Source organism: Macrotis lagotis, chromosome 1, assembly GCF_037893015.1.
Source record: "Macrotis lagotis isolate mMagLag1 chromosome 1, bilby.v1.9.chrom.fasta, whole genome shotgun sequence".
NCBI lineage: Eukaryota > Metazoa > Chordata > Mammalia > Peramelemorphia > Peramelidae > Macrotis > Macrotis lagotis.
This window is the reverse complement of record NC_133658.1, coordinates 501,106,217-501,132,983: the sequence shown is the minus strand read 5'-3', so window position 1 is coordinate 501,132,983 and position 26,767 is coordinate 501,106,217. Positions and strand designations below refer to the sequence as shown.

Below are 26,767 nucleotides of genomic sequence, written 5' to 3'. Positions count from 1 at the left end.
CTCTCTCCCCTTCCTCCACTTTATACAATAGTGAACTCATTATACTTCCTCTCAAATCTATTCCTCTTCTAAAATTTCCTTTTTCTGTAGAGGACCATCCTTTCAGTTTTGCATCTTTGCATCTTTGCATCTTTGGTATCATCTTTGACTCTTTACTTCACATACATAATCACTTGTCAAATCTTACTATTTCTATGGTATTACACATTTCTATCTTTACAGTACCTCACATCTGTCCCTGTCTCATTACTCATACAGTACTTACTAAGCTTAGGTCCCCATCATCTAAAACTATTGCAATGACTCCCCTGAATTGGTCCTCACATCTAATCCTTCCTCATTCCAATATATCCCCCACACAGGTGTCTAAATCTAATCTAATCTAATCTAATCTAATCTAATCTAATCTAATCTATCTCTACATCTACATCTATATCTAATCTATCTCTATCTCTATCTCTATCTCTATCTCTGTCTCTGTCTCTGTCTCTCTGTCTCTCTCTCTATCTCTATCTTTATCTCTATTTCTATCATCTCTATCTCTGTCTCTGTCTCTGTCTCTCTCTCTCTCTCTCTATCATCTCTATCTCTATCTCTGTCTCTGTCTCTATTTCTCTCTCTCTCTATCTCTATATTATATCAATCTCTATATCTCTATATATCTACTGTAAGAAGGGTCACAGCCAAAATTCCCTTAAATCATCACTACTTTTCAATTCTGGAACTGCAGTTCCATCATACTTTTAGGACATCTCATCATACAACTTTTCTCAAGACACCATTTTATATTTCTTCACTAGTTAAGAGTTAAACCAAGTTTTATCAGGAAATAAGTTCTTTTAAACCTTTGAATGTCTCATAAATCACAATCTTCTGTTCCCCCAGAAGAACAGTTAAGTTTTCAGTTCAATCCACAGCCTCCTAATGGAATGTGTTGAGGTAATACTGTAACAATTTCTATAGTCTCTCTGGAAGAGATCTTGAAATTCGTTTTTCATTGGGTTTCCTATGAAATGAAGCTTCTTGAGAGCAGAAATTTCCATTTTTCTCTTGGATCATAGTAGAAACATAATAGAAATTATGTATGTATACATTGATTGATTAAGTTAAACTGTCTCATGATGGAAAGCTTTTGGAATAACAATTTGTATTGGAACAAACCAATACAATGATAAGTGATCAATTGAAGTATTATATAAAAACAATATTCTCAAGATTGACAATGAACGAAAGTGCTGAATAGTAGACAATGAGTTCCTTCTGACTTTTTCAGGTAACCACAAATTCCTTTTGAAAAGGATGTTATTACAAAGACTGTTGTTTCTATAGTATTTTACTTGTAATTTAAGCTGAAGTTCACAAATTGAGGAATCCATGGAAATAAATGGCCATTGTAATGTGCCTATACCTAAATGGAATATTTTATCTTGAGTCGTCTTAGAGAGTGTTTTTGAGGTTAAAGCCATGGAGAAGTAATATAAAGTGAGAGGCTGAAATCATCCGGGAAAGATTTGTAATACAAATATTCCCAGCAATTTGCTTCTGCAGCAATTCAGTACAACAAATTATTTGAAAGTCATCTGTTTGCAGAAAGGCAAAAAAAAAAACCCCAACCCTTGACACTATATTTTTCATCAAGCATGTTTCCTCTTACCCTACTTCAGAAGAGGTTGGTTTAATTGAGTTGAGTACCCCCAAATCTATGTAGGAAAAAAAAGTTTCCACCTTTTAATATCAGTGAACATTAATCTCTAGAAAATGCAAATTGATCCAACTTTTTTCTCCAAATCTTGTAGCCAAACTGTCACATTTTATACAAATAAATATAGAAGACCTCTTGGCTAAAGAAAAGGAGGAGGGAAAGGGGTGCAGTGGGGTTGCTGATTCTATGGTTTTGGAAGAGGTTTCCCGGTTAGAGGAGGGGCCAAAAAAAAAATCAATAGCGCAGGGAATGGATGTAAAAGGAGACACGTCCAGTGAGCAGAAGCAACAGCTGACCTCCCAGATAGAAACGCTCCCCCACCCTCTCCCACACAAAGACCCGGAGGTTGGGGCGACAGACAGAGATCCAAGGCTGAAGCCTTGGCTTAATCCTCTCTTTAGGAACAGAAACTAGAGCCTTGAACTTGTCTATTCCAGAGAGCTGTCTCCACTTAACCGCTCCCCCACCTCTCACCCCTCACACACATTTGCTGAGAAAAGGTGGGTAGATGAGTAACTGAAGAGGGAGTTACGGTTCTTTGTCTAAGAAATGTGAAAGGCTGCACAAGGATTCTGGGGTTTGCGAAAGCAGCTGTGACTTGAGTAAAGGAAGACAACTTGGCAGGGAAAGGGGGGACAGAAAGCTCGAAGCTCAGACTGGAAGCAGGAAAAAGGGCCGGAGGGATCGTGGAATCTCTCGCTCCCAAGAGACTGGTACCTGAGGCGGCCGTCTGCACCTGGCTTCCTTCTTGGGGGTGCGCAGCGCATGTGGGTGTGTCCCTCGGATTGTCCCTGGACCGTCCAGCCTCCCCAGACACCATGAAAGGGATGATCAGTATTCTTCTGGGTGCAATGCTGCTCTGGGGCCAGGGCGGTTTCTCCCGGAGGGTCGTCAGCGGTGAGTAAGGAGAAACCAAGGAAGGGGAATGGTTGGCAGGAGAGTCGCAGTAGTTTAAACTTTTTGTTGCCTGATGTGTTTCTGGGAGAGTGAGAGAGAACCCAGGAGTCCTTGCTTGGATACTTTGTTGCCCTCGGCAGTTTTTTGGGGTTTACTCAGAGATAAAATTTATACCTGTGGATTGGAAGTGGAGCTTTGAGTGACAAGGGCTGAACAGTTTGCGCCTATTAGCGTCCCCTTCTCCATCTCACAAACACATACACACACACACAAAATTACACAGAGTTCAAACATTGCATATAAATCTAGAGATCGACTAGACTTACTATATCATTCACTCCTCGGGAAAACAAATTTCAGGGAAATGAAGTGACTTGTCTAAGTTTGCAAAGATCGTAATTGGCCTAACATCTTCATGGACTAGTACGTTTCTAGACCATTCCACTTTGTCAGATTGACCTGAAAAAAAATACTGGAAAGATTGTGAAGATGGACATTCATTTCAAGGAAAGGGCTTTTAAGGGGAAGGAGGAATCAGAAACACAGAGAATGGAAATTTCACGGGAAAACATAACACCTGATGATCTTTGATTCTTCAGCCTAGATGTTGAAAAAAAAATTGATTAGGCTTTCCCTTGTGTTGTGTGGTCACAAAGGCGGCATATTTCATTTGTGAAAAGCAAACAAAGAAGAGGACTGTCTTTTCACAAATGAATCTCCACGACTCTCCTGCATGCTCAGGTCTCTGACTTTTCAAGGTGTGCCCAGGAATTCCTTTGAGTCCATCAGGAGAATGAATCAGATTTCTCAAAGCTCTTATACCCTTTGTCTCTTCCTCTCCCTTTCTACCTGGCTCTTCCATTTCCAGTTTAAATCCGGTGTAATTCTGAGAACTCTGCTTTAGATCTACCTTCTTTTCCCCCAACACCCCCCCCCCGCCCCCCACTGCTGTCAGAACCTCGATAAGAAGGCAACCAACAATAATGATATAGCTGATTCCGGGCCTTTGCACAGAGTATGGAGGGGGAAAAAAACCCTCACATAACATATGATGTAAAATGAGGGTTTTTGAGATGCTGTTATTCTTGTTTCTGAAATAAAAATAAATTATGTTCCTTTAAGTATTCTGATAGTCTCAGAAATTTCTACATACCTTAAGCAAAACATAGGGGAATTTTAAATCTTCATTAGTGCACATAGCCATCTCACTAGTAAAATAGTTCTTGAAATATTATTTGTGTAAATATCTAGATCTTAGACTTTCTTTTAAAAATAATGTTGTGATGGATTGAGACACTTATATTTCCTTTCCCTTTCCTTTCTTCTGTCCTCCCCTCCCCCCCTTTTTTCTGTAAGAAAGAGAAAATTGATTTATAGTGCATAAGATGACTGAAGAATGATAGAAAATCTCTGTGGGAAGGTCTTTAGAAACTGGATCGATTTTCTTTTATTTGGGTGGTTTATAGTTTGCTAAAGTCTTTTGTGAATCTTATTTAAGTCACTGAACTAACTTTGGGTATTTGAGTAGATGAATGTGTTGTAAGGGTGAAATTGTCTTTTTTGACTAGTAAGCCTTAGAAGACATATATGAGTTCCTCTCTAATGAATCTTAAAAGGAAAAACTCCTTAATAAATAAAAATTGTAAGCTGGTTCTTATACAGCAGTATTATATAGAATAATTGTGAGGGACATGACTCAAATCAATTTAGCAAATGCTTATTAAGATAATTTATTCTTTTATGTAGGAGACACAAAAATGTACATATTAAGGGGGCAGAAAATTTCCAGGTAGGATACAGGTATTCCCCAACTGGGGCAGAACTTGAGTGTCTTTATGGGCTCAGTTATAATTTTAGAGGAATAGAAAATGCCACAAGAAACTAACGGTTTAATCAGCTCTAAATATAGGCCTTTATAAAGGACAAACAGGGTATTAACTACATTGCTTCTAATAATAGTTATTAAAATTTGCTGAATCTTCAGGATATACTTCTTAAAAACCTAATTGATCAATTGTATCCAACTTTTCAGTCTTTTTCTAATATTACATTGAAAAACACTTTTAAAGATGATTAATTTAATTTTGTGTGTATGCCCTTACCTAAATTTTTGGAGAAGAAACCATACAGTGCTATTTATAAAATGAATGTATTCTACACAAGGATGTTCCTTGATGCTGTAATTTAGAAAGTATCCTAAATATGCTTTTCTAATTGGGAACACTTGAAATTTAGTCCTTTCTAAGTATATGAAGATTTAAACATTTGGCACCTTAGTGAAGTGCCCTCAGTGCAAAAAAAATGTGTTCAAATCTAGCCTCTGACTTTGACTGGAGGAATCATTTCATGTCTCTCAGTCATCCAGGCAACTCCCAAAGACATAAAGTTACTGATATTCATTGATAGAGGTAGTTATTTACTGGTTGGTCTTCATAGTGAATTCACAGGTCCAGTTAAAAACAACAACAAAATCCAATTATTTCATTGAACTGGAAGATAGATTAAAAAAAATTGGAATTGCTTCATTGATTTTCATGCTACCCTTTTAGCAGTTTTTCTTTTGTGTGTACTGTATGTGCTTTAGAATTTCAAAGGAAAAAATGATTAAAATAAAAATAAGATATTCTAAGGCAATATTGAATTGTTTTACTTTACATGACATATTAAAATTATTACTAAAGATCTTTTCCATTATTTTCTTGTGGAATATTTGTAGGCATCTTATGGGTGATATCTGAAAAGCTAATTAATTGAGCAGGAGAGATATTTGATTTAGCATAAATGATGATGTTTACTTAATGTCAAAATAATGACTATGTAATTCATTTCTCCTATACAACTTAATGGTCTTTGGTCATAAACTATTCAAATTGCAGCATAACCATTTGTGATAATAATCATGTATCTCTTCTATTCATTTTGAGATGTTACTTTTTGTCAAAATATAGATAGCATCTTTTGCCAAAATAGCATTTATGAATTCAAGCAGTCCTACCTGAATGGGAAAGTGAGGGGTAGGGGAAGCAGTATTTAATTCACTGGTTATGTGGATAAGATATTCTGTTTGGATTGGAGAAATAGTCGACCTTAAGGGTGTCATTTATTACTTCATTACCTATAACAGATTTTGTGGAGATATATTATTTTTTCACTTGCAGTCAGTATTTGGGGCACATATGAAACATGATATAAGATTGGAAACTTATTTTAAGATTGGAAACTGATGATTGCTAATAGGGAAAATCCAAAATTAAGGCACTAAAAAAGTGAAATGTTTTGTGATATTTCTTTTTTAATTACTAAAATGAATCACACAGCAAATTGAATTAATTGCAGTATGTTTTATTTATTTACTACATTACAAAAATTTGTTACTTTAAAAGTATAATTAAACTTTATATTATAAATTATTTTCTAGTAATTTTTATTATTTTAATTGAAAATATTCTCCTACTCTGATTTAATAATTTGACATTTGCATTATTTTAAGTTCAATAGAATTTAATATTTGAAATCTAGTATTTATTAATATATCAATATTTTATATTGATATATATTATATTATATTAATATATCAATATTTAACATTTGATAGTAATTTATAGTTCAGATGATATTGCACGTATTCAAGTTGCTATGGATTGTCTGATATAGTGAAAAGCAAATTGGCCCTGGAGTCAGGAAGTCAAAAGTTACTTTGGTACATAGTAACTGTGTGACCATAGACAAATTACTTAACCTTTTTGTGTCCTAGAAATCCTTTAAATTTTTGAAGACTATAAATAATTAATTAGAAAGATTTTTGCTCTGAGATCTCCTCACACAATGAAATCACAGATTTGAATAATATAAAGAAAATCAGTTATGACTGATTTTAATGTGTAAATAGGAAAGAAAAATAGAGAAATATTCTTATTGCCAAAAAGTTTTTTATTACTTGTGTTGCTGAGATAGGGACTGTATAGAGCTAGGGAATCACATAAACCTTCAATAAATTTATAATCAGACATACTGATATAGATACATATGCATTAACTATATAACCACTATAGTATGAAACTATTCACTAAATATATAGACTATAAGGTTTTTATATCACAAAAATATGAATTCAGTGAGAATCAAAATTCAAGTTTTTCCCTTTTTATGTTTTAAATGTATATATATATATATATCTGTTTTTAAAGAACTGAAGTGTCTATATAAAACCCTCCTTTCTGCCAAAAACATTTTATTTTGTATATTTTTAAAAAATAAAGTGAATTGAAATTCATTTTGGCATTAAAAATTTAGGATAACAGATAGTGTAATTGAGGATACCCCAGGATGTTACAAAACCATGTCTGCTAACCCTAGGTCTAAGACTTGAAAAGCAGAACTGCTGACTGTGTTAGTCTGTAATGTAATTCCATGACATCATCAAGAGCAAAAAGTGATGACAGTGCAGTTTCAAGAGATGCAATTTCTTTAAGTGAGTCCCTGGCAAGAAAGGTCCAAATTTTATTAATGACTTATAGTCATTTAACAGACTACACATTAATCATAGCCATTTTTTCTTCAATACTTTCCCCCCTGCCATTGTATGGTTTGCTTTTTAGATTTTTTTTTGCTCCTTTTATATACTCATTTCAGAATTACTGATATAACTTGATTATTTTTTAAAGTTTTAAATTTTTAAATTCTATGTAAATTATAAGACATTGTAAAATTGTAAATTTTACAGAGTTTTAAAAATCTATACAAAATCAAAATAACTATGTTCTTGTAGAAAACTGATTTAGATATTTCCTTCATTTAAAATTCTGGTATTCAAGACTTAGTGTCATTAAAGGGGAAATAATTTAACTGATAATCAGGAGATATGGGTTCAAATCCAATTTTGTGCCATAGATTAATTTCTCCAAGTCTCAGTTATCTCCTTTGTAAAATAAGACATGCAACCCCACAGCTAGAAGGAGCTATGGATTCTGAACTCCCTGAAACCATGTAGCTTCATCTTCAGTTCAACCAATTTTGGTTCTAATATCACATATATTCTTTTTAAAAAATAAATATAAATATCAAAAATTTAAAAATAAATATCAAAATTTTGCTCTTTGCTCTTACCACATCCCTCTATTGTTCTAACTTCCCTTCCAACCCAGTACATATTGTAGGGTCCTTTATCACTTTGTATGGATAGATATATAATCAGAATAGCTACTAAGGTTTTTTCACAATCTGAATTCTACCAGACTTTTCTGTAGCTGTTAATATTGAAAACTGGTCATTTCTGGTTCTTTATACCCTTCTTGACTTTTATTACTTTGATCTCTCTTGATGTTATTCTCACCTAAAGAATCACCTAAAGTTTCCTTGGTTGATAAGTGTTGGGGATGCAAAGAAAGGTAAAAGCAATTCCTGTTCTCAAGTGATCAACTATGCTTCACTTTAACTGCTTATCTCCCAAGGCAACCACATAAGAGTTTTCCTAGTTTAGCTACATTGGACTTGGATCTGTCTTCAATATTCATTATTTATCTTAGTTTTATCTTCCAGAACCAAGCAGAAAAAAACATCCCTCTTCCATATGACAGTTTTTTAATTAACTAAAGACAGTTATAATTCACTCTCTTTCATCCGTACCCACCAAGGTCCAAAATAGGTTTTATGATATTATTTTGCATCATCTGTATCATATGCCTTCTCTTTAGAGAATCTTCTTCTCTCTCCTTTCCAGTTCCCTACTTTTGTCAAACAAATAAGTCTGTTCAAGGCTAGAACTTTTAAATAATTTATCTTTGTCCATATTTTCTCCCTTCCATTTCCTCTATCAAATCTTAGGCATTTTTCCTTTGAAAACCTCTCATCTCATACTACCATTCCTTTCCACTCTTCCCATTTTACTCAAAATTATCATTATAATCCTCTTAATTGGCATCTATATTACTAATTTTTCTCCAGTCTAGTTTATCCTATACACTAACAACAAAATGATCTCACACCACATTTTTATCATTTTACTTCCTTGTTCAGAAACTTGAATAACTACACTTTGATTTTGAAAATAATGAAAAATCTTTTTTTTCTTTGACATTCAAAGCCAACTATAACCTAGCTCCTCTTATCCAAATTCATCTCCTTCTGATTTTCAAGATTATTGTATCTTCTCCCAAACATGCTTTTTCTGTTCAAACTCTTTCTAAATATAGTCTTTTTGTTTGTTTGTAGTCTTTTTCCAAAATGAAATGGTCCTTTTTTGGCTATTAAAATTCTGTCTAGTCTTCTAGAATCATTTCTCACTTTAATTATATGTAATTAATAATATAATTGTTCTCGATTTAATAATATGTAATTAATAATATAATTGTATTTAATTATGTTAATAATATATTAAAATCAATAATAAATTAAATGGATATTCATTAAATGTCCTTTGTGTGTAGGTTACTGTGATAGGTGAAGGTGCTAAAGAGATCTTTAAAGTTTTTCAAAATTTAAAAAATTTTTAAGCTTTGTTTTCTTTGCTCTAAAGAATCTTAAAATTTATTTATTTATTTATTTATTTTTAGTTTTTGCAAGGCAAAGTGGCTTGCCCAAGGCCACACAGATAGGTCATTATTAAGTGTCTGAGACCGCACTTGAACTCAGGTACTCCTGACTCCAGGGCCGGTGCTCTATCCACTTAGCCACCTAGCCACCCCAGAATCTTAAAATTTAACTAGTATATGACATATATAAAAATAACACTGAAAAAGGACATTGTGGAACAGTGTTTGGCTCATAGTCGGTGCTTAATGCTTGCTGATAATTGATTGATGCAATAAATACAAAGATGTCTGGATATTGTGCTTTGGGAAATTTGAGCTGATTACATAAGGGAAGTTTCATCAAGTCAGTGGCATCTGAGTTGGGCCTTGAAGGAAGAGAATTTCAACAGTATGAAATGTGGACAAACATTCCAGATATGAGTTATAATAGAGAGAGATGGGAGAGGGCAGCAAAAAAAAAAGAAAGAAAAAAGTAAAAGAAAGAAAAATATTAATAAATATTCTCTTTGATATGAATGTAGGAGTCTCTTTGAAAGCATAAACTATGTTACATGTTGCTTTTGCATTCCTCTTCTGTTGACTGGCCTTTTCAAAGTTTTTGTTAACCTTATTTGATAAGGCAGATCACAAATACAGACTGTCCCAGAATTTGAAACATCATAATAATTTTTATAATTTGTTCTACAGGACTCTAATTCTCAGTAATAAGAAGAGCTTGAGATTTGTATTCAACATAATTTCAGGCTAGTACATCTGTTCTCAAAATCTCTTTCCTTTATTTTCCAGACAATTTTGCCTTTTTTGTATTTAATTTTCAGTTATTTAATAAAATTAATTTGAGAGGGATGACAGTTCTCTAGGATAATGAACTAAGGTTAATGAAGGACTCTTCTTCCTTTCTTAGAAAACCATTAAGCAGTAACTGTTTTCTGTTTGGAAATATGAGAACATTCTCCTCAGTAAAAATCTGAACATGAATATTTGTTAAAATTCATATTTGAATTTTCTAATTCAATAATGTTGCTGCATGAGTTGTATTTTAAATTTTGTTTTAGGTTGATATATATGTATATATATATATATATATCATACCTATCTATATGCACATGTATACATTTACCTATATATACAATGTATATATATATAGATAAATACATATACATATGTATGCCAAGTAATTAATATTTGAGTGAATAGTACACTTTCTCATCCCAGTAACAGAAAACATAATATCCCATACTGGCATAGTTTATTTTAAAAATGAGAACTTTCCTTGTTACCTCTTAAATTAGTCTAAATTTAAAACACAAGGAAAATTTCTTGTTCTTAGAGACATATTCTTGACAAGAGAAAAGTTAATCCTTCCAAGCTACATACTATAAAAATGGCTTTGATTTCCTTTGTAGATGTACATTAATTGCATACATAAATAAATACATTTCTGTACATAAATATATACACATATATGAATTATTTTTTTGACAAAAATCAAAATACATTTAATGACTTTTCTCCTGCTTGTCTGATATACCTCAGTTTCCTTTTTTGGGTCTTCATTTGAAGCATGGCTGCTAACAATGGATAAACAAGACTCTGTCTTGGTCCATCTTCTCTTTTCCTATCCTCTGGATTTAATTATCTCTGTGAAAATGATTATCAGATCTATTTGTCTAGTTTTACTTTCTGTCCTGACTTCCAGTCTTACCTCTCCAATTGCTTATTGAACATCTCAAAATTATAGACATTTAAAACTAAACATGAACGAAACAAGTAATTTCCCTCCAAAAAAACTTCCTTTCTTCTTATCTTCCCCATTTCTTTCCAGGATACCATTATACTCACAAGATCTCAAAAACTTAGATGTCATTCTTGACTTTTTTCTCTCTCTTGCCTCCCCATATCTAATCATTCTTGTATGTGCCATCTTTCTTCTAATATTGCCCAGCTCAGTGCAATAGCTATATTAGATCAAATGGGATAATACCTGTCAAATCTTTAGTATATATATTAGGCACTTTATACATGCCTATTTTTCCCCCTTTTCTCTTTTTTTCCCTTGCCTGATTGATCTCTGTCTAAAGTCTCTTCCCACTCCAGGTAATTCTCTATTCATTATCAATTTAATCTTCCTCTATCAGAGGTCTGTCTGATCATTTCATTTCCCCTATTCAATCTTTTCCAATGGTTCCCCATTACCTCCAGAATCAAATTTTATAACATAATGCCTGTTTGGCATTCATAATCATTCATAATTAGGCCCCTTTCTACCTGTTTAGTCTTCTTATACCTTACTTTCTTCTGTGGACTCCATGATTTGCTATTCCTTTGACAAAACAATTCACTTTCCACTTCAGGGAATTTCCATGTTCTCCATACTTGGAATTCTTCCTTCCTTATCACTGCCTCCCGGATTCTCTGGCTTGCTTCAAGTCTCAAGCAAAGTTTCGTATGCAAAAAGCTTCTAGTTATCCTTGGTCTTTGTGCTATTTTCCTGAGAACTACAATTTATCCTAACTTTTTATTTTAGATATATGTGCAAATGATCTTCCCCCTTGGGCTATAAACTCATTGAGAACAGGAACTAGACTTTAAAAAAATTTTTTTCTTTGTATTCCCAGAACTTAGCACAGAGCCTGGCTCTTAGTAGTACTTTATAAATACCTTTTGGCTTGACTAGAGCCTGATTTTTGTCAAAATAACTTAGTGGTCAATATTTTCATGCCCTTATTCTTTTTTTTTAATAAAAGCTTTGAATTTAGAAATAAGACTCCCATGTAAAAATGTCTGCTTTCTCATCTTAGATCCAGGCAAATAATATCCTTTTATAGATCTATGTCCAAACTGCTATGTTTATTTTTTGATACTATGATTATTTTAGCTCTTGGAAGCAGGAAAAACTAGACAACTTTTTTTTTTTGGCAAGGCAATAGGGTTAAGTGACTTGCCCAAGGTCACACACCTAGGTAATTATTACATGCCTGAGGTCAAATTTGAACTCAAGTCCTCCTGACTTCTGGGCTGGTGCTCTATCTACTGTGCCATCTAGCCACCTTGAAGCAGGAAAAACTAATAGGAGTCTCATAGCCTATATGAGGAAGCGTGACTTCTTTCCAAATACTTTATAAATTGAAAGTCAAAGCTCCAAGTCAAAAAAAGAAAAGGAGATAGGGAAGGAAGGGAGCACTGAAACAGAGCACTGGGCTTCAAACCAGAAAGATTCATCTTCATGAGTTTAAATACACTTACTGTGATCCTGGGCAACTCGTTTAACCCTTTTTTGCCTCAGTTTCATCTCATAAACAAACTGGAGAAGGAAATGGCAAACCATGCCAGTATCTTTGCCAAGAAAACCCCAAAATGGGGTCACAAAGGGTCAGACATGGTTGAAAATATAATGTGTCCCAAATAACATTAACATAAATGTTAAAAATAGTGAATATTGAGTATGATTGTTTATTGAAAAAATAGTAAACAGAAATTGAATAAATTCTACAAAGTAGATATCTATTGTTAGCCAGAAATCATGACTTAGGAGACATGTATTGAAACTGTATTTATTATAAGAGAAATGAACACGAATGTGGAACATCTATGTAGTTCAAGGAGTTCACAATAAGCAGAAGCTTGCCTATTTATGAAATGTACTCTCAAATGGGAATGGCATGGGAGGAGGAAGGAGCCATAGGGGTAGGGAAAGGATTAATCTTCTCCAGAAGGGAACTAGAAAGATGAAAGAAAGGGAGGGGAACATAAGCAAATTGAATGACAAAAGTAACATTCTTCTAAACCTTGGGAACTGCTAGACTATGAAGATATGATGTTCTGCTTATTTACTAGGGTCCCAGATACACAAATAGTTTTTCAGCCTGGTTCAAATTGACCAGTACCTGTCTTGACTCCCAAGGTCCTAAGAGGAAGCCCAGCTTGGAGTATAAAAACAAATTATGTCTGTTCAAGCTTCATTCTTGACATGTCTGGGGCCTCCTGTGTACTCCAGGCCAAGTATTTCTAGAAAATATTGCAATTCAATGAGACAGAATAAATTGGATTCAGAATTACAATACACACACACGTGTGTGTATATATTATATATATATATATATATATATGTGTGTGTGTGTGTGTGTGTGTGTGTGTATATACTCATATATATATTTATATATAAATGTAATTTATTTAAAAGGAAGTGAGCTCTTCATCTCAGAGTGAGGTAAGATATCAACTTAAACAAAAAAAGAACAATCTGACTCAGGGGAGGTCCTCTCTTATCAGCCTCTTGAATTGTGTGGGGAAATGTGATGGGGCCAGCTCCTATTTATGTCAGCATCTTACAGGACCTCATCCTGCAGTCAAATTCTCTCCTTCTCAGCCACTTTGTTGGAGTTCCTTCATTCATGGGTTTCTGCAATCAATTCAAATAAGTCCCTTAAAGAGATGCATGATATCATACTCAGCATCCTTTCAACCACAGGGCTGTCTGAGGGGGCATTGCTCAAGAAGGAGTTACACTTATATTTTAATAAATATTACTCATTCCCTTATTTGGTAGATGTTTATGTTCTATTAAATTCTCATGTAATCTCAACAGGTTCTGACATATTTCCCTTCTAGTTTTTAATCAATAATTTGTGAATTTGGAACAAAATACTTCTGCTTATGAAATCATATTCAAAGAGAAAGAACATTGCATATTGAAATTAGAAACCAGAATTGTGATTTTAATATTGAAAGTCATTAATTTTTAGCAATTACCCTCAATTAAAAAAAAGATGGCATCCTTCCAGCTTGTACCAATGAATATATTTAGATATTTTGGAAATACATTTTAGATTTCATAGGCACTATTCTTTCTTACTTAGCAATCATCCAAGACAAGTATCTCTGCTTCTTTCTTTTCCCCATCAAAAATAAAGATTTTCCATGAAAAACACTTGAACCTGAGTTCTTCAAGTTCAACTTTAGAATTTCTGTTTTGGAGTATATAACTGATCACAATTGTTGTTCAAGGAAAAATGAAGTAGTCATCTATAAGAAAATGAAGCTTATTCAATATGTTTCGTATAGACGCAGAGTCTATAGATTTTCTGTAAATGTTGATGACATATTTTCTATACTGACTTGACTAGTCCATAACTCTCTCTTCTGTCTTCTATTCCAATTCTTTATTCTCTGATAGCTCCCAGATTTTAATACATATTTCTTTCCATTAGATTGTTTAACTACTTTCTCTGATCTGATAATAGTAATTGAATGAGCTGTATCATGTCATTAAATGATGCAGTTTTTAAATGCACATGTTGAATTGCACCAAATAGAACTTTTGGAGGAAAAACAATTAAATATAAACAGAAATAGATCTTTTTAAAAAAAAGATTAAATTTTGTATAGTTATATTTAGTTCAGTGATATTTTCTGGTTTTTAACATATTTTGTCTATACAATTGTTCTTATATCATTATTCCCCCTGCCTGCATGTCTTTCAGGTCAGAAGATATGTTTTACAGACTACAAACATCCCTGTTACAAAATAGCCTACTTCCAGGACTTGTCAAGTCGAGTGGGATTCCAAGAGGCACGCCAAGCATGTGAAAGTGATGGTGGAGCTCTTCTCAGTCTTGAAAGTGAAACAGAACAGAAGTTAATAGAAAGTATGTTACAAAATCTCACTAAACCAGACACGGGCATTTCTGACGGTGATTTCTGGATTGGCCTTTGGAGAAATGGAGAGGGACAGACATCAGGTGCTTGTCCAAACCTCTACAAGTGGTCTGATGGAAGCAGTTCCCAGTATCGGTAGGTGTGGATGCTGAAGGCATGGGTTATCATTTTAGTGCTTAGTCTTTAAGGGGAAAGCAGATTACATATAAAGGTGGAACAGTTATAATTTTGTGAGTAATATTGCTTTAAAATACTTGTATTGGTTTATACTTTTAGAAACTGGTATACTGATGAACCTTCTTGTGGAAGTGAAGCTTGTGTTGTGATGTATCATCAGCCAACTGCCAATCCTGGACTTGGGGGTCCCTACCTTTACCAGTGGAATGATGACAGATGCAATATGAAGCACAATTTTATCTGCAAGTATGAACCAGGTGAGAAACATTTTATCATGGTTTTCATAAACATTACATTATTGACTATTCTATAGAAATACTTTGCAGTTGTTTATAGTTTATCAGATCACAGAAGCAAACTTTTCTACCTTCCAATGAGTGTACTGTATTATTTACTATAACCCTGTCGGATTAATGACAAAGCATTTAGTAATTGTGCAACATCAGGAAGACTAAAAATTCTTAGAAAATAACAATTCTCATTCATGTCAAAATTCCCCCTCTAGGAACAAATGAACTTTTCCTTAATATGATAAGCATTATCTAAACCAAGAGGACTGAAGGAAGAAAATGAGCATTTATTAAGTATTTAATATAAGCCTGGCATTATTCTAAGTTCTGGGGATACAAATAAAAAAACAAAAAGAATGCTAGTCTCTGTCTTCAAGGAACTTACAATTTAATTGAGGAAGATAGTCCAGCAAAATGGAACTAAGTAAAAAACCAACCTTGACCACTCTACAAAATGGAAGATCCAGAAGTAAGTCATCAGTGAGAAAAGGGAGGTAGGCCTGCAGAAAGGATATTCCATGGTGAATGGCCACAGGGAAGGGGTGCTGTTCCAAGAAGAATATACTCCCCTATGCATTAATAGAAGTTCCAAGATGAGATAACAGGAGGAATAGTTTTGAAGTTCAGAGGAAATTAGGAACAAGACTGGAAAGAGAATGAACAAATGTGATTTTATAATAGAAATACACTAGAAATGTTTCCAGTAATGTTGAGTGAAACATAGATGTCCATTGTTGCTGCTATTATTTGGTATAATTCTAGAAATGCTACCAATAGAAATAAAATTTTGAGAGAATATAAATAGGTAAAAATGAGGTGAAAATTATCTCTATTTGAAAATGGCATAAAACAAAAGGTCAAGAAAAAATTAAAAATAGGATAGTACTATACAATCATACTATAAAGCAGAAATCATGATTTTTAAAATCTTGATTAAAATATGAATAAGTTTATCAAAGAAGATAATCAATATCAGAAGAAAATTTCTTCTGTGTGCAGTAAACCCAAGAAAAGCAAGTACTCATGATTTGAAGGGAAGAAGAAACATGCTATATATGTTCTTTTTAATATCATTTCCTTTTATTTTTATTCTACTACTCTGGTATTCTTTCTTCTACTTCAGTAATTTTTTATTCTAAATCTCTCTTTTATTTCCTTATTTTATTCCCCTCCCCTTTAGCTTTCTTTCTTTTTTTCCCCCATTTAATTATTCTTTAGATCAATTACATTTAAATAAAACTATTTGGCATTCATTTTTTTTGGGGGGGGAAGGCAAATGGAGTTAAGTGGCTTGCCCAAGACCACACAAGTAGGTAATTATTAAGTGTCTGAGTGCAGATTTGAACTCAGGTACTCCTGACTCCAGGGCCAGTGTTCTATCCTCTGCGCCACCTAGCTGCCCCTAGCATTCATTTTTTAAAAAAAATTATGAATTTTGAATTCTCTCCCTCCCATCTTTCCCCACTCCTTGAGAAGAAAAGTAAATAGTCTTCCATATTATCCATGTTGCAAAAGAAAACACAGACCCCCCAAATCCAAAAATAATAAAGAAAAATTTTAAAAAAGTATATTTAAATTTGTATTCAGACATTTCTTTCTTTGCAGGTAGGTAGAATTTTTCATCATAAGTCCTTCAGAAAAGTTTTGGACCATTGTATTGCTCAAAATAGCTATGTCATTCACAGCTAGATCATTTTACAGCATTGCTGTCACTATGTATTATGTTCTCTTAATTTTGCTCATTTCACTTGGTATTTGCTCTCCAGAATGGGTAATTCAGTTAACAACCCTACCAATAATACATTATTCCTATTTTCCTATATTCCCATCAACATTTATCATTTTCCTTTTCTGTCATATTAGTCTTTCTGATAGGTGTGAGGTATTATCTTAGAATTATTTTTAATTTTCATTTCTTTAATCATTCATTATTTACAGCATTTTTCATATTACTATAGATAGCTTTTTAGGGTAGAGTACCAGGTAGAGTGTCAGACCAGGAGTCAGGTAGACCTTAGTTCAAATCCATCCCAGTCAATTGCTAGCTGTATGACTTAGCCCTGCATGCCTCAGTTTCCTCATCTGTAAAATGAGCTGGAGTCAGAAATGGCAAATTACTTGAGTATCTTTGCCAAGAAAACTCCAAATGGGAGTCACAAAGAATCAGATATGACTGAAAGACTACTAAACAACAAATGCATAGCTTTGATTTTCTCTTCTAAAAACTACCTAGTCATCTCTTTCATTTGGGGAATGATTCATATTATTATTATAAATTTGACTCAGTTCTCCATATTTTTGAGAACTGAGGTCTTGGTTAGATAAATTTGCAGTAAATTCTTCCCTCACCCTGGTTTATCTTGGTAGCATTGTTTTTTTTTTTTGTACAAATCCTTTTATTTTGATGCATACATATTATATCTCTTAAAGCTCTTTATCTTTGTATAGTCATAAATTCTTTCTTTTGACTCTTAATAAAACCTCTCTATCCATATATTAAATTTTTCCTAGTCAAGTAATTGAATTTATTTTTGAAATTTTGAAATGAAAACTTTAAATTCTGAACTATACTCATTCCTAATTTCTTCTATTATGCATTTAATTTCTGTTTTGAATGATTCTGTAAATTTGTATTATTCCATGCATTTTTGGTAGTTCATAGATATTTTACTTCATTTGTCATTGATTCACCTTTTTTGATTTGTAGAGCTGTTAAATGAGCTTCATAATTTCTTTGTGGATTTAGTTCTAATGCTTGTTTATAGTTTTAGGATTCTCTCTGTTGATTTATCTCTTTGACCTCAGTATTTAGTAGTATTTTTCTCTTGAAATATTTGTCATTTAAGTTTTTTATTTGTTTCTTTTCCCTGTTACCTTTGAACTTCTTCCTTTTCTGCTTATTACTTTCTTCTGTCTCACCAAGAGTTCTTCTTACTTCTAATCTTTTGTAGTGTGGCTTCTGACCAGACTTTATCTGAAAAATGTTCTCTTTAAATTTATCAGTGCCCTCTTAATTATCAAATCTAATGGCCTTTTTTCAGCCCTCATCCTACTTGATCTTTCTGGATTTTGACACCAAGGATCACCTTCTTATCCTTGATACTCTTTTTTCTATATGTTTTCATGATATGATTTTCTCCTGGTTCTCCTCTGCATATCTGATTACTCCTTCTTAATCTCCTTTGGTAGGTCTTCTCAGACTCTGTCCTTAGCCCCTGTCTCTTCTCTTTCTATATTATTTTATTTGGTGATCTTATCTACTCCTATGAATTCAATTACTATTCCTTTGTAGATAAATCTCAGATATACTTATCCATGTTTAACTTCTCTTCTAAATTCCAGTTCTTTATTTTCTAGGCATCTCCAACTGAATGTCTCATAGACATATGAAACTCAACATGTCCAAAACTGAATACCTTATTTTTTCTTTCAGAAAAAAATTTTTCTGATTTTTTTCTGTCAAATTTAAGACCACCTTCCCCATCACTCATATTTTCAACCTAGGTAACACCCTCATCTCCTCACGTCCTCCCATTAAAATGTGAACTTCTTGCATCAAGGACTTTGTATCCTCAGCACTTAACATATGTAAGTGCTTAATAGAGACTTATTAACTAGTTGCCACAGTTTCAAATTAATTTTCAGACTTTTTGGACCAATTGACTCATAGCCCTCCAGCATAGTATCAGTGTACTTGTCTTTTGACAACTTCCCCAACATAAACTATTGCCATCTTATTTTATTTTTTAGCAACTTACTGAGTATGAGGTGAATCCTAAAGATGATTTTGATTTGCATGTCTCATGATTAGAAATATGGAATAATCAGTCATATGTAGTTAATAGTTTGCAATTATTCTTTTGAAGAAATTTTCTTCTTACTTTATTTTCTGACCACTTAGTCATTGAAGTTACATGTTTTCCTGGCTTAGGTTCCTACCCTGAATAAATTATGAAGGATAGTATTGACCCAAAATGGATCTCAATCCCATTTCCTTCAGGGTAATCCCCCACATGATTTGATTCTTCTCTCCACTCTACTTTCCATCATATGATTGAGAAGAATTAGTGCCTACAATTATTTGTGAGACATGGAGAAGGAAAGGTTGTTTGTGCAGAACATAGCAGTGGACTCCTGTTAGAAATCATATGTTTTAAGACTACCTAATTCCCTCTTTGCTTCTTCTTTTGCTTTATGTGGTTGGTTAGACTCAGTGTCTGCTTCTTTTCGTAAGTTCAGATCTTACTCCAATCATTTATTAGATGTTTGAACTAGAGTTACTTGACTGCCTCAATTTCTTCATTTGTGAAACTGAGATAATAAAAACAGCTACTTCTAAGGATTATTTTGAAGACAGGATGAGATAATATATATATTTACAAACTTAAAGCTCTTTAAATGTGCTATGGAGGCTATGACAAGCCTCATACAAGTCTATAGGTTTGCTTTTATTTGTGCTACAGTTGCCAAAGGAGTAGTAAGAGAGGGACTTGGATAACTGTTATAAATACTAGATTTCTTCAGTGTTAATTTATAAAGACTTTACCTTGTCAAGGATTTAATTTTCTGTGAACTTAGCTGTAACTACTTTTTTTAATGCTTTTTTTTGGGAGGCAATCAGGGTTACAGAGATATACCTAGACTCACACAGCTAATAGGTATCTGTGGTTGCATTTGAACTAAAATCCTCTTGACTTCAGTATTAGTGTTCCATCCACTGTGCCACCTTGTTGCCCCCATATAATACTTTTTTGAAAAGATTGAAGAGTTTAGAGAAATTGTTTCACATCTTTGGTTTGCTTTACTTGCTCCAGAACCATATTTTCCAAACCTCTCCCCTCCCCATTCCTCTATGCTTACTTTTACCATATATCTCAACCTATGAAGAATTCATCTCTCTCTATCATCTGCAACTGAAGTTAGTACAAAAACTGCAATTATTTTTTTGGTGTTCTTTTTCAAGATATTTATGATGAATAGTGTAACATCAGATGACCAAATCTTCCATGAAATGAAATGAAATGGTCTTTATAAATAAATTGGACCATCTCCTTTCCTTTCCTTTCTAAGGAGAACCAGTGAGTCATCTTTCCATTTAAATATCATTTCAGATTTTTGTTTTAATTTACATTAAGAATGTCAAAAACAATTTGATTCATTTTCTTGAACAATATATACATTTATTGGTGACTAGACAAGTAACTTATTTAGAGTATTAACAGCCAAAGTAATGTTCGAAGTAGTCTAAAAATTGCCTGAATCTCATTACCTTCTGATTACTTTTCTTCCATGTTGTAATTATTATTGCAGAAATGAAAGAGCTTCTGTATGTTTGAAGGACATTTTATTTTATTTTTTTTTGTTTTATGGGTTACTATGTCCAAAGAATTCACACATGAGCAGTGATAAGTTTCTCTGACCTTAGCATTTCTCTGTACTTCAGAAAATTGATAGATATTTTATTGCCAGAATCATATCTAAAGACTTTAAAGCATGGTAAAATCTGTCAGAACTTGCATACCCTTTGAGAAACAAAGATCACTTCCATGTCACAATGTTGCATTGGAGTAGGGCTTTGCCAATTATTTACCTAAGCAATGGGTAGATTATTATAACCTAGGAATAATTATTTTAAATAGCATTAGGTACTTGGGAATTGAGTGATAAATTTAATAATGTATTTTATTTATTCATTTTATGTGTTTTTAAATATCAATTCATAAATAGAACTTTGCTTGGTACAGTAAGAGATAAAAGGATGTCAAAAATAGTCTGTATCTTAAAAACATGATTTAATTGGGAAACAAGACATTCCATGTAAAAATATAAATACAAGTATAGAGCAATAGATAAATTAAATGTCATTTAACTACAAGTGCTTCAGAACTACAAAGGAAAGATTAATTACTGTAAGAGTAATGATTTATATCATTATAAATTAAATTTTAAAATGCTTTGAGGTAGATATAGGAAGGAGTATCCAAATACAGTGTTTTTAACTTATAACTTTAAAAAGTTTACAAAATAAATTAATCATAAATAAAAAGGAAAGTAAAAAATTGTTTAATACTGTTTCATCATTATAAAATAAAGTATTAGAAAAATGATAGTTTTTAAAAGATTAAAAAAATTAAGGAACTGCCAAAATATATTTCAAGGATACAGTGAAGAAATATGCTCCAGACCTTTGTGGTTTGGAACACTGATTACTGCTACAAAACAAATGAAATAAATTTCTGATTACCTTGCCTAATAGAATTACAAATAATAAAAATGATTTTTTTTCAAGAATAACATTTTAAATTTATTTTTCCATTTACATAAAATAATAGTTTTCAACAATCTTTTTTTGGCAAGGTTTTGTTTTACCTTTTTATCCCTACCTTATTTCTCTCTCCCCTCCTCCTGACAGAAAACAATCTATTATATGCTATACATGTATAACCATACCAACCACAGAACCATATAAATCGTGTTATGAAAAAGAATAAAATAGAAACAGAAAAAATTAGAGAAAAGAAAACATAATACCTAAGACAATTTCAAGTGTTTTAGAATTGTCTTTATTTATCATGCTGCTGAAATGGACAAGTATATCATAGTTGATCATTACCGACTGTTGCTGTTAGTGTGTATAATGTTTTCTGGTTCTGCTCACTTCACTAAATATTAGTTCAGGCAAGTCTTTCCAGGCTATTTGGAAGTCCCATATCTCATAATTTCTTACAGAACAATAAATAGTACTACATAAAATTAATGTACTGTAGCTTGTTTAAACCTTTCCCAATTGATGGACAGTCCCTCAGTTTCCAATTCTTTACCCCTACAAAAAGAGCTGCAATAAATATCTTTGTTTATGTAGAGGTTTTTAAACCCTTTTTGTGATCTCTTTGGGATACAGACATATAGGTATGAACAGTTTTATTGCCCTTTGAGCATACAAAATGATTTTTAAAATCATCTGGAAAACTCATACTTCTACCTTCTTGACTCTAACTCAAGGGCTGTTAGCATTCTTCTAGCTAACTATAATTATCAGTAATTATCAAGAAGCAGGATGTAGTTATAGATTTGTAGTGCTGCAAAATGGATAATTCATGAATAGATGGTAAAATATTTGTTTAGGTATTAAATGTTATAAAATTACAATTAAAATATCTCTAAATTGAATTTGATCATAAAGTTTGCCAAACACATTATCTCATCTTATCTTCATAATAATCCTTAGAGAAAGTGCTTTTCATTATCCAACCGTATATCTTTCATATTTAGCATTGGATATACCTATATTATTGTATAAAATATTTGTGATCATTTACAGAGAGTTTTCCAACCATCGCAGTGGAAAAGCCCTTTGATACAAGCAAACCAGAAGATCCCTATCACATAGTTGTTACTGAAACAGGTACTTAGTTTACAATTATTTAATTGTTGTAACAAGAACAGAAATCATGCTTTCCAGTACATTTTGTCCCAAAATGCTAAATAAGTAATTTAATTAGCAGCTTTATGATACTTCACATAGTCAGAACAAATGATCCTAGGATTCCAGGACTGAGAAATAAATTAAAACTATATTGCCACTGAATGTAAACATCTCTCACACTGAGTTTATATATATGTATATATATATATATATACATACATATATATATATATATATATATATATATATATGTATGTATATACTTGATACAGATTAGAGTCTGTCAACAAAGTGATATGGGCTCTCCATTAAAACAATGTTAATAAAGAATTGCTTTTTATGGATTGCTACTTGATGTGATACCAGAGGAATGATTCAGCTTGTCTAGATAAATTCAGAACTTTTTGTTAGTCTTGCCCTTAATAGAAAAGTCATTTTAAAAACATCTATAAAGTAAGAAGAATGTCCCCTTTTCCGTGGATCGAGAAGATGAATGCAAAAGAAAACCATTTAAAATGATTAGTTGGAAGATTTAATGAACTCTCTTAGTTAGAGACTTGTGGAATACTCTTTATATCATGGAGAAAAGTAATGGAAACTAACCAAACTACTCCATCTTTATACTTTAATTTGAAAGGATTCTCTTGTTGATTTATTCCAATTAGATTTGCTATTATCTCTGCTTATTTCTTCTCTAGAAGATAAAATCATTGTTCTACATAACTAAATAGAATTTTGAACAGTTATAGTGGTAATAGAATTTATTTGGACTTGATTTATCTAGAATGATTATACTGATGATCCTGAATGTACCAGACATTTACTTTCTAGAGAGAAATGAAATTTTGGTTTTGCAAAAGACTGATTTTACAATACTCTAAAACATTGTGATCTAAAGAATAGATAAAAACACAGTAAATTGGAAAAACATTTTTCCTCTTTTTGTGCTGAAGAATTATGATGCAATTATAGGCATCACAGCAATGAATTGACTATCTTCTTAGGAAGCTAGAAAGTCTCTATGAGTGATGAGACAGAAATAGAGAATAAACTAATTAACTTTAGAATTGAATTATGATTGATTCTTTGCTCCCCAGACTCTATCAGCATTTATATTTTATCATGCTATAAAAATAATTCATTTTCCTCTTTAATTAATCAAAATAAAAAAGGAAAGAAAATGCTAATATTCTATAAAAACTAATCTCATTCTGAATATCAGACTTCCAAATATTGAAGAAGCATATTAAATCTTGTGATTTAATTTCAGTTTGTTGTCATCTGAATAAAATATGCTCATGAGCATATTATATATATATATATATATATATATATATACATATGTGTGTGTGTAGATAGATGAATATAGATAATCTCTAGTTATATTTGTTCCAAAAACTGGAGGAAGAATTATATTCTGTCATATTAAATGTATAAAAATGGGGAATGGGGAAAATGTCATATAACATAGTCTAAATTTTTTTATAGGTATAATTCCCAACTTAATTTATGTTGTTATACCAACAATACCTTTGCTGTTATTGATACTAGTTGCTTTTGGGACCTGCTGTTTTCAGATGCTACATAAAAGGTAAATACTAATATATGAAGTATTAGAATTTTATAATTATGTTTTCATGAATGAATTTATTTAATTTTTCATAGAAAATGAATTTAATTTCTTAACTTTATAGGACATGAGCTATATGTGGGCAGATTTTCATACCTACATATTCACTTTTTAAACTCATGCTATGAACTTGAATTGGTAAAAGCTGGCAAAATTTTAAAATATTAAGTAATATACTAGTATCTGACCCCAGTTGGGGATCAGATAATGGGAACTGTGAGAGACTGAAATCCAGGTCATGACTCTGTTACTCAAACTAAAAATCATCCACAGGTATGGTAATCTCATGAGAAAACTAATGGGGGCATAATGTAATTAGGTTGAATACAAATACACACATTGAACATATCACTGATATGAGATAATACTCAGAATGAATATAAATAAAAGATAATTTTTTTCTTTCCTTTTTGAGGTCATAATTATTTTGATTTCTTTAACCAAGAAATGATTAACTTTTTTAAAGGATCATTAAACATATACATTTTATTGTTTTTGTATCATAGATAATGACTTTACATATAGATATAGTTAATAAATATGTTATTTCTTAATTATATATTATTGCTACTATATATTTGGGAGAAATATTCTGATTGAAATATTTTGATTTAATAGCAGGTATTAATTTAGAAAATATTAATTGATTATGTTCAAAATATTTGATCTGAGAGTCTTAGATTACAACAGTATAGATTAAAATAGGAAATTATATTCATTAATGTTATTTTTATTATGTTTTCAAAATAGGAATTTTCATTAATTTTAAAGGATCAATAAAAGTAGAAGAGAAAAATAACAATGAAGAAGAATTAGCTGTATGGGAACATAAATAGAAAATTTCACTAAAATATAAATTGATATATTATAGAAACAATTGTTGTAATGGACACAGTCTGCATTCTAGTAACATAATCCAGGTTCAAGCACCATCTCTGATACATACTTATGTGATATAGTAAATCATATAACCTCTCAGTGTCTCACACATAACTGTCTAAGGCTCTAAATTGTGAAATAGTTGCCAATACACCATGGCAAGAAGTTAAAGAAGTTTCTCTGAACCAATGAAACTGCAATTGTAATTCCAAAAAAAAAAAATTATGAAAGAAAAATGAGATTTGAAATTTCAGATGAGTTTTTTGGAAAGGAGTTAAAACTAAAATTAGATTTGTTAAAGAAAAAAAATCTCAAATTCTTGTTTTTGCTTGTCTTCTTTAAAAATGGAAAATGACCTTTGAACTCAAAATGACAAACTAAAGCAGTTAAGAGGGATGTAAAAATTAAATAAGTAGAATAGTACTTAGAGGGAAACTAACTGCCCTGGATATTTTTCCATTCAGTAGGATAACATTTAAATTTTTTGGATTGAGATTAGCTCCAGTTTTCTTTTCCTAATTATGTGAAAGCTTCAAAATCTGAAGAAAAGGAGATGCAATAAATAATAACAGAATCAAAATATTTGGTATTCTTTTAGGATGATTCCTATGAGATTCTGAATTGATAGTTGAAATGAGAGAAAAACATTATTTTTTCCATTATTCAAATTTTCTATTGATCATTTTGATATATATCAAAATATAAAAATATATACAATAAATTAGTATTGCATTGTTTTATAAATGGAAAAAGAAATGATTTAAAAATGTAGTGACCAATAGTCTGTGAGAGTCTAAGGTAATACTATGCAGATCAGCTCATATCTGACTTAGCTAAGAAGCATGTGTATTAAAACTTTTATTTTAATTTTTTTCAGTAAAGGAAGAACAAAAACTAGCCCAACCCAATCCACACTATGGATTTCAAAGAACAATAAGAAGGAAAATATCATGGAAATATGACAACTCAATGATTTGGCTTCCAAGGAAGAAATCATACTTTAACTTTATGGATGTGTATAATCGATGACATCAGAACATTAACTTGGAATGGCTTTGAAATCTCAATCAGCAAAATGAACTTGTATGCTCTACTTTGAGGCATATATTAAGATAATTTTATATGTTTGTTATTTCAGTAAAAAATATGTCATGCTAAATAAAGAAATAAAACCTGCTTATTTTGCAAAAAAAAAGTTCCTGAACTTCATCTGAATAATAAAGTGGACAGTAAAATCAAGAATAACTCCTGTACATGTCAGGAAAAAAGCTATTTTTCTTTTATCTTTTATGTTGTAGTATAGTTGAAATACTGTAAATTATACTGAAATTTACATTGTATAAAATATTTTATCTTTGCTTAGCTATTTGATAAAATAGATTGCTCTACTATGTATTTTTATGGCTTTTTTATTTTTTAAAAAGATGTTCCTTATTCTAATCATGCAAATGTGTCAACATCAACACATTTAAATGGAATTTCTTTTTTATTTTCACTGCTGAAACACTTAACTGAAGTGCTTGAATTCAAGTGTAATACTCATAAAAGTCACTTAAGATAAAACACTCTTTTGGTCAA

General features: G+C 31.9%; 1 protein-coding gene across 1 annotated transcript; it reads left to right on the top strand.

Moving 5' to 3' along the window:
* Positions 1–1,964: 1,964 nt before the first annotated feature.
* On the top strand, positions 1,965–26,767 carry CHODL (chondrolectin). Its single transcript, XM_074213964.1, has 6 exons — positions 1,965–2,599; positions 14,613–14,922; positions 15,064–15,221; positions 22,576–22,659; positions 24,169–24,271; positions 26,067–26,767. The coding sequence occupies exons 1-6, from the start codon at positions 2,521–2,523 to the stop codon at positions 26,149–26,151; spliced, it is 819 nt and encodes a 272-aa protein (XP_074070065.1). The 5' UTR covers positions 1,965–2,520; the 3' UTR covers positions 26,152–26,767.